Source organism: Volvox carteri (genome assembly GCF_000143455.1).
Source record: "Volvox carteri f. nagariensis unplaced genomic scaffold VOLCAscaffold_15, whole genome shotgun sequence".
NCBI lineage: Eukaryota > Viridiplantae > Chlorophyta > Chlorophyceae > Chlamydomonadales > Volvocaceae > Volvox > Volvox carteri.
In genome coordinates, this window is record NW_003307558.1 from 755,843 (window position 1) to 764,891 (window position 9,049).

The 9,049-nt window shown below is 56.7% G+C and overlaps 2 protein-coding genes across 2 annotated transcripts in view; both read left to right on the forward strand.

Moving 5' to 3' along the window:
* Nucleotides 1-227, forward strand: part of VOLCADRAFT_90042 (uncharacterized protein) — a gene marked incomplete at both ends in the record, with an annotated part of 6,811 nt that extends 6,584 nt beyond the window's left edge. The window contains one exon of the mRNA XM_002949576.1: nucleotides 108-227. Within this exon, the coding sequence (XP_002949622.1) occupies nucleotides 108-227 (120 nt within the window). The remainder of the gene's footprint in view (nucleotides 1-107) is intronic.
* Nucleotides 228-752: 525 nt separating this feature from the next.
* Nucleotides 753-9,049, forward strand: part of VOLCADRAFT_104378 (uncharacterized protein) — a gene marked incomplete at its 3' end in the record, with an annotated part of 18,707 nt that continues 10,410 nt past the window's right edge. Inside the window, exons 1-8 of the mRNA XM_002949577.1 lie at nucleotides 753-1,124; nucleotides 1,195-1,257; nucleotides 1,459-1,532; nucleotides 2,156-2,190; nucleotides 5,587-5,631; nucleotides 7,244-7,459; nucleotides 8,285-8,484; nucleotides 8,695-8,854. Of these exons, the coding sequence (XP_002949623.1) occupies nucleotides 1,086-1,124; nucleotides 1,195-1,257; nucleotides 1,459-1,532; nucleotides 2,156-2,190; nucleotides 5,587-5,631; nucleotides 7,244-7,459; nucleotides 8,285-8,484; nucleotides 8,695-8,854 (832 nt within the window). The 5' untranslated portion in view covers nucleotides 753-1,085. The remainder of the gene's footprint in view (nucleotides 1,125-1,194; nucleotides 1,258-1,458; nucleotides 1,533-2,155; nucleotides 2,191-5,586; nucleotides 5,632-7,243; nucleotides 7,460-8,284; nucleotides 8,485-8,694; nucleotides 8,855-9,049) is intronic.

A 9,049-nucleotide genomic window follows, 5' to 3' on the forward strand; every position in this document is an offset into this window, starting at 1 on the left:
CTCCCGTCACATCCCGCCCACCTCACCCACATCCCGCTGTTCTCAAAACACATACACACGCACTCACTCACACGCGCCCTCGCACCCGCCTGCCGCGGCACCCCCAGGACCCGCACCTACGCCCCAACTTCACAGCGGTGGTGGACATGTTGGAGGAGGTGGTCAACAGCGGCTGCGTCTCCAAACTGGACATCATGTACTGGAGCCGACCCGGAGGCTTCGCGTAATGGCAGCGGCGGCAGAGATGGAGGGGGAGGGGGGAAAAGGGGAGGGGGGGAAGGTAAGGGCCCCCGGCAGCACTAAGGCCAACAGTTGTACAATACGTACCGGTGATTGGCGCCCCTCTGAGAAAGAGGCGGCGATGCGGTGGTCAGGGGTCCGGTTGCCCGGGCGAGCTTTACTGCTGCTACTGCTGTTGCTACTGCTGTTGCTACTGCTACTGCTGCTGCTGTTTTACTGTTGCTGTTTTACTGTTGTTGCGATGCTAGTGGTGGTGGTGGTCGCCGCAAAGTTGTATTGTCAATGTACGGCAGTTTGCGCCAGCGAGGGTGATCTGGTGATTGGAGGTGAGGGTGAGGGCTGCAGTGTTGTGTTGCGTGTCGACTGCTTACCAGGGGGGGGAGGAGAGGGGAGAGATGGACAGGATGGGGGGGAGGGGTGTGCGCGCGTCTGCTATGGAGGGGAGGAAGGAGGGGGGAGGGAGGGGTAGGGGGAAGGGACGGAGAGGCGACGCAGTGGACAGCAAGCAGGTGGCGGTGCGTGTGCGTGTGTGTATTTGTATGTGTAAGGGTCGGGTAGAGGCCCCCAAGAAGTCGAAAGGAAAGGAATGAGACCCGAGGAGCTCTCCGCCTCTATGTACGTATGTATTATGTAGATGTATACGACCAACAGTATGTGGGAAACTAAAGAGGGGGAGCGAGAGGCTCAGGGGGGGAAGGATCTAACCGGGCGATGGCGGAGAGAGACCGATGTGAATCCATACAAGTATGTATGTATGTATGTTTCTATGTGTGTACGTCTTGTGTGCAGACGTTTTTGCGTGTGCCTGGTTGGCTTAGGGTTTTGATGCGTGCGCAGGAGGGCAAATGATTTCCCCGGCTCGTGCACACTCGCTGCCACTGCCGGTGAGTGGAAGGGGCAAACGATGGTGGGTCGTACATTTTTGTCATAACCCTGCCGTACTGCATGCGGCAGGGAGGCGATCGTACGGCTCATGTCATCTACGTCGTGTACTGGCTGCGTAACCTAGTCCTATGGGTACGTTGCCTCCGGAGGTGGCGGTAAGGTGATGATGAGAAGTGATCCTCGGGGTGTACGACATGATTTTCAAATTTCCACAAGGCACAGGATAAACGACGATAAATTATAAACACGTGAAAACACACACATACACATACACATTCATACACATACAGATTATGCACAAACGCCTGAACGTACTCTCACACACAAACACAGACGCGTGCGTGCGCGTGCGCTTTTGGAGTCCCCATCGGCACCGAGGGGCCGTGGCGGGATCTCGCGCTTTACCAGTAGGTGTACGGGTGGGCGGTGACTGCGTACCTGACTTTTTTTGGCGAGACTAAGTCTGCACACATCACCATGGCCACCATCACCACCCCCCGCAACGCATGCTGTACGAATTTTGAGTTGCGAGGTGTTGTCGTTATCGTTATCTCATCCCATGGCTCTGGCTCCGGAACCAGGAATCGAAGCCTTGAAGGATCCACTTTTGCTGATGGACGTGGTTTTTATCTTTGTTACGTCAATTGTTGTCTTAAGAGTGTGTTTGTGGGCTGTGTTAGAGCGCGGGCCGTCGCGCGCTTATTCCTTTTTTGCGGTTCCTGTGCGCGTCTTTGTGGATGTCTGTCTGTTTGTGTGTATGTGTGTGTATGTGTGTGCATATAGCTGTGTACTTGTCACACATCGATCCGGGTCTGACGCTGGCCAGGGGCACCTAACCGTATTCCCCAACGGGAACGACCGCCGAAGCACTCCGTCATTGGAGGGGCGTTGTATCGGTCAGAGTCCTATAACCGTTCTCCCTTCAACAACAACAAGGCGCCGTCACCTGTTCGAATCCTGTAGCCAGCTACATACACACCAGCTCAGATGCCAAGCAACCCCTCCGTTCCACCGAGCACATGCTCTACAGCTGCGCGATGATCTACCAATGCACTCACACCACCGGTGCGCCAATAGCGCCACCCTATCCTTGCGAATTCTGCCCCCGCCGCCCGGTTTCGTTATCCAACCACCACCATCTGGAATACAGCCTCTGGTCCAGGCCCTATGCCGCCGAACTAATCGTCCGCCATTGCATCGCGGCCGTGAATAGGTCTTTTGATTGGTGAGAGCTCCCCCGCACCCGCTCAGCGCACTGGAGGAAAACCCAGTGTCTCATCTCATCAGCCTTCGACACCTCGATCTATTTCACCCGGGGGCGGGGGACCAGCGGTGGGATCCGAACCCACATCTTCCGATAAAGTGTGAGGGTCAGGGTGAGAGTGTGTGTGTGCCTTTGATTTATCTGAGCCGCGATATGAGAACAAGCCGAAGTGGGTGTGCGAATATCTGTTTGTGTGTGTGTGTATGTATGTATGTTGTTACAGGGTGGCATAGCTTCACCAGCGGCCCCCTTTCCCGGGGGCAGTCCCTGCTCTCCCCTGCTAGAGGGGCACCCTAATCCGTCACCCCATCCGACTTCAGAATGTATTCGTTGGGTTCGGCAACTCACCACCAGTATGTATGTATGTGGTGACTTCGCGTGCGGTCTCCGCCGCATGTGATGAATTGGTCAGATAGGGAGGCGCCAGAGGCCCCAGCCCTTCCTTGATATGTAGGCGTGGTGAGAGGGCAGGAGGAGGGGAAGATTAGGGTTTAAACGGACGGCGAGTCGAGTGCGCTCGCGGGAGTCCTCAGTTCTGTATGTACGTCTGTACGTACGCGTGCACGTCCCGGGTGTCGGGTGTCTCTTGGTGTGTATTTCCCCGAGGGCGCGCGGATGTATTCATTTTACGGGTGGGTGGCGAGGAAGAGGTGGATGTAAAATATAGCCGCCGCAGGAGGAAGACCAAGATGAGGAATGGGGAGGAGCTCTGTGCGATTTGCAGCGAATGCCGCCACCATCCGCAAAGGATACCCGCACTTGTTTATGTGTATGTATGTACGCATGTATGTGGGTGTTTTTGGTGGGGGAAAGGCTTGAAAAGGGGAGGGTGATGAGTTCCACGCGAACTCCTTCACACCCTGCCCCGGGGGTAGCTTAGGGGGTGCTGGTTCTGTTTGATTAATGGGATTAGGATGTGCATGGTGAAGATAATGGTGGCGATGGTGGTTGTGGTTGTGGTTGTGGTGGTAATGTCGGGCCCCGCCTGCAACCCCGGTGCCTGCCCTCCACCTCCACTCGGGATTCCAAACACAGAGCACTGGGGAGGGGGAAGCTCGTGCGTGTGTGTGTGTGTATGTGTGTGCGTGTGTTGTGTTTCGTTCCGTCGTCTAAATACCCAATTACCCAATCAAACTATATCCTCCTCCCCCTAGCGTGTGTGTTTGCATCCATCATGCATGCACATTCGGAGACGCTATTATTCATCTAAGCTGCATTTTTGCATGGTGGGGCAGTTTGTGGTGGTGGTTTCGGAGGGTTTCGGAGGCCTCGATGACCTCCGTTTTTTGGCAACACGCTGCTCTGCGAGGTCGGAGAGGGGGCGAAGGAGGGCGTGGTGTGGTCTAAGCTTGATAACGACGCGCCATGTTTTTACTCAGACTGACTTACATACAGACTTACATACATACACACACACCTGTGGGAAAAGCGTGGCCGTATGTATATGTGTCTGGGTGAGTGTGGGTGTATGCGTGTGTGTATATGTCGCCTCGCGGGCCTGTGGGTGTATCGTTTGTACGGCAGTTCCTAGTAACAATCCTAGTAAGAACTATGGTGTTGGGGAGTGTCCACTATGGTGTTGGGCCGGCGGTTGGTTCCTCAAGCAGAATCGAAAAGTCCCTTTCTCAGGCTATGTGTGAACGTATGTATGTACAGTTGCGCCAAGCTGCATGTTGCGAGGTACGTGGAAAACGGGTGCAGGTGGTCGTGTGGGCGAGCTGAGGGATCCCTCCATGCTTTGCTGTGGCCGCTTTTGAGGGGGGTTTCGTCGGTGCGCGCGCGCGCGTGTGTGTGTGTATGTATGTCATGCTTGTGGCACGTGTTGGGTCTTTTGGGTGGGGGGATGTACCGCCGGTAGTGTGCTGTGTTTGCCAACCCTGGGGTTGTGGTGATGGCGTGGTGGTGCGGCCGCAGTGACTACCTGTCTGAAGAGAGAATATCGATGAGAATGAAGATGTGTCTTAAGAAAGAAGTTCGGAAGGGCACTTGGGGGTTCTGACGGTGGTGGTGACCGTCTTGATGGTGATGGTGGTGGTGGTGGTGAAGGTAATGATGGTGATGATGATGACGACTATGCGTGTCGAGGTGACGATTTCGGCCCACCCCCCCCGGGGTGGTGGGGTGGGGTGGGGTGGGGTTTCTGATGTGGGGGTTGGGGTTGGCGCCGATCACGACACGTCTTCCCCCCGGTCTGAAGTCCTTTCCCCCCTTCTCCCCCGCCCCACGTGCCCCTGGGGGGAAGGGGTAAAGCCGGTGAGGAAGGAAAGAAGACGAAAGCCACCGTGGATGGGTGGTGGTGGTGGTGGTGGTGGTGGTGGTTGGGGTGTGTGTGCTGAGGGTGGTGATATCGATCTGTGTATGATGTGACGATTGCGAGCACGTGGTATTCGTGGTGCCTGGCGACGGCCCTGGGTGCGGTTGAGGAGGGGGTTTGGGAAGAAAGCCGAGTGGAGAGGAGAGGAAAGTAGGGGGGGTGGGATGGAGAAGGGGCGGGAGGAGAAGGCGGGAAATACACATGCATGATACTTTGCGAGCCAGCTGCCCGGGAGGGCTGTGTATGTATGTATGTATGTATGTATGTATGTATGTATGTATGTATGTATGTATGTATGTATGTATGTATGTATGTATGTATGTATGTATGTATGTATGTATGTATGTATGTATGTATGTATGTATGTATGTATGTATGTATGTATGTATGTATGTATGTATGTATGTATGTATGTACGTATGTACGTATGCACGTATGTATGTATGTATGTACGTATGTATGTACGTATGTATGCACGTATGTGCTCCGCCGGTTGGGCCCCCCATTTTTGTTGGTGTGCTGTACGGCTAGGCTAGGCGAGGAGGGGTTGGAGAGAGAGCGGGTTGGAGGAAGTGGTCGCGTCCCAGTACCTGGACTGATGATAGCAGCAACGGCAACAGCTGCTGCGGCTGTAGCGGCAGCGGCTGCGGCCCGCCGTGAAACCCGCCCCGCGCGCTCAGAGCCGCATCTGGGCGGCTCCTTTTCCCCCTCCAGCTCTGCATCATCTCCACACACCGTTTCTGCTGCCGCTGCTACAGCCAGCCTGAGTTGCTGCTACTACTGGCGCTGCTGCTGCTGCCGCTGCTGCTGCTGCCAAGGGCTCTGTAATGAACTCTCATCATCTGTAATGAACTCTCATCATACACGTCCGCATGCCGTACAGTTCTCAAGACGCGCCCCTTTGCCGAGGTTGCCGTGTCTTTTGCAGGTCAGATCTACACGTCTAAATAGGACTGAAGCTGCATTAGCTGCATTACAAATACCCCCTACCCGACTGCCTGCCTACCTGCCTACCTGCCTACCTGCCTGCCTGCCTACCTGCCTACCTGCCTACCTGCCTACCTGCCTACCTGCCTACCTGCCTACCTGCCTGCCTGCCTACCTGCCTACCTGCCTACCTGCCTACCTGCCTACCTGCCTACCTGCCTGCCTGCCTACCTGCCTACCTGCCTACCTGCCTACCTGCCTACCTGCCTACCTGCCTACCTGCCTACCTGCCTACCTACCTGCCTGCCTACCTGCCTACCTGCCTACCTGCCTACCTGCCTACCTACCTACCTGCCTACCTGCCTACCTGCCTACCTACCTACCTGCCTACCTGCCTACCTGCCTGCCTGTCTAACGAACAGAGCGGGGAGGCGCAGGCGGGCGCCATGGTACGGGGGCATGGCGCAGGCAGGGGGCCGCAGGCAGTCCGGCCGCTGCACAGCCTGGCAGATCTTTAGCTGTGTCCACGCGAGCCCGCTGGGAGTTCTGGCGGCTCTTTGGGAAGAGAGCTGTTGTACGGTGTTGAGGTTCGGGTGCGGCGGCTGCTAGGTTAGGTAGCTCCCAACACCTACCCGATCCTAGTGAAGAGGAGGACGCGCGCAGGAGGCCGCGCGAAAATTAGAGCCGCGGCTTTGTTTATGATAGAGATATAGCTGTTACAGTGGAGCACAACCAAACATATAACATTATTATGCGCCGCACCAAAACATTCTATGGGCTTTGTACTCTGGTTCTTTTAGCGTCTTTGGATACTCCACGTAATCGGTCCCATGACTGCGTAACAAGTGCTGCTTTACGAGGGGGTTATTACGTTTGACCAACGAGAGGCTAATCATAGTGGAATGAAGCCAATTTCCTTCCCAGGCCTTTTGAAGCAATGCTTGTTAGGTTTGTGGTTTTAATCACAAACTTTTTAAACACACTTCTCTCTTAACGTTATTCTCTAATAAGTTTAAAAGTACTAAAGTTCTTGGCTAGGGTGCAAATTCAAACAACCTCCTTTTTTGCCAACCCGAGAGAAAACAAACAAGCAGCTCACAAGGCCACAGCAACGTTGCTACGCCGTCGAAAGGCTCAAACAGCTCTGTGTGTACGTGCCTACCAAACGTATCGCGTCGCGCAACGTCGCTTTTGTCGTCGAGGACAACAGCAGCGGCATCCGAGCAACGACCCACGGGTCTTTTTTTTTCCGCAGTTTTATGCCACACCTATAGCTTGCACGCGCAACCTCCTGTACTTTGAAGTGCGGCGCACGCACGCGCGCGTCCCTGTCCGCTGAAACATCGGTGAAATATACTAGTAATATCTATGTATTAAATTTGGGTTGGCAAGTAGCAGATTGTAGTTCTGATCTGGCGTAGAGGGATTTACTTAGCGAGTTCGTGAAATGCAGCCGACTAGCCGACCCAGCCTTGCAGAGCCGCCCCGACCATCGCAGCCGCAGATCAGTCCGTTCCAGCAATATGCACCTCTGCCGCCGCAGCAGCCGCAGCAGCAGCCGCCGCCGGGCCCCCTACCGGCTGTGCTTGGACATGCTTACCACCATGCTTCAGAGCCGCTGGTCCGCCGCGGCAGCGATGAGCCCCGACGGACCATAGCGACCCCCTCGGCGACGCGTCCGGTACGACTGTCGTACGACGTGTCTCAGTTGCGGCGGCAGCAGCAGGAGGCGCCGGCGGCGGCGCAAGGCGCCTTCGGATCGGCGTCGCCGCTTCTTGCCGATGCCGTCGAAGACCCGTTGTGGTACAACGCCTGGGAGGACGAGCTACGTCGGCGGCGGGTGGAAGACGCCGTAAAGATGCACAGCGGGGAAATGCAAGGCATTACGGCGGCGGATTTCCCCATGTTGTCATGCGATACTGCAGATCCAGGCACGTTTTTCTTTTTTTGGTGTGTGTATATGTAGTGCATGTGTGTGCATGTGTGTGCATGTGTGTGTATGTGTGTATGTGTGTGTGTGCATGTGTGCATGTGTGTATGTGTGTATGTATGTGTATGTGTGTGTCTGTGTGCCTGTCTGTGTGTGCACACAAGGGTTTGTTTGGAGGCCCCAATTCGGTCACTGCAGTGCAGTGCAGTGCAGTGCAGTGCAGTGCAGTGCAGTGCAGTGCAGTGCAGTGCAGTGCAGTGCAGTGCAGTGCAGTGCAGTGCAGTGCAGTGCAGTGCAGTGCAGTGCAGTGCTTGTATCGGGCGGGGGTACTCTACGGGTCAGCCGAGTCTCGTTTGGTACGATTGCGAGTGCCCGAGTGCTTCAGTCACCACCTTCAAAAAGGGAAGGAAAGGAAGGAAACGGCGGCAGGCGCCCCAACGAAGAAGAGCACCCTGCTGCGCGTGCCTTAATTTTTCCTCGCAATCAATGTACGGAACGTACGATATATACGGCGTGTACGGCATCACGAAAAATTTGACCGAAACGACTACGCAGCTATTCCGTTGTATTGGGAGCTGTCCTTTGTTACAAAGTGCGGAGAGCTGCGCAGTGCAGTTGTGCCGTACCGTGTCGATCTTCTGTGTTTTTTTTTCATGGCGAAAAGTTGCGCTCTCCCTCCATTCCCCCGCCGCCTTTTCCCGCGACACCCCCCCCCGGGGTGCAGCTCTTCCCCGCCCAGCTCAGGAGGCCCTTCGACACCGCAGCGGGGCTCGAGCCGCAGACTTCAGCGACCGAGCCGCCGGGCTAGGAGACCGCAGGTGGAGCACAGACGCCGCTGACGCAGCGTCGAACGCTGACGTCAGCGTCAGCGGCGTCCTGGAGCCGACGGCGCGCCGTACACCAGGCGTGGGCAGCAGCGGGAGGGTGAGCGGCGGCGGCGGCGGCGGCGGCTGGGTGCAGCGGCTGGTTCGTGTCGGCAGCGGAGCCCGTACTGCAAGCGGCAGCATCACCGGCGGCGGCGGCGGCCCGACGGCGCCGTCGCCGTACGGCGACCTGCTCGCCCCGCTGGAGCCCTCGCAGCAAGTGGTGCTTTCCTTCAATCACATCGCGTCGTACGTGCCCGCACATCTGCAGCCCCCCTCCCTGACCCAGCGTACGACACACCTGGCGAAATGGCTCTGTGGCGGCGGAGCGACGGCGGCGGGCGGCGCTGGTGGTCAGCGGCCCTCGGGGCCCTTCGTGGCGGCGCCGCAGCGGCAGATCTTGTTCGACCTGTCGGGTCGGGTGCTGCCTGGTGAGTTAGTTGATGGCTAATTAATTGGCAAGCGGTTTTAACCGTTGTTGGCAGTTGGCGGTTGTGCTGGGCTGCCATGTTTCTTTGCACAAATAGTAAAGGGCAGGCTGGCCGTTGGAAGTCCTTCCGCCACCAGCCAGCCAGCCAGCCAGCCAGCCTCCTGGGGGGCGGGAGGCATCGACGCCCCCCCCGTCC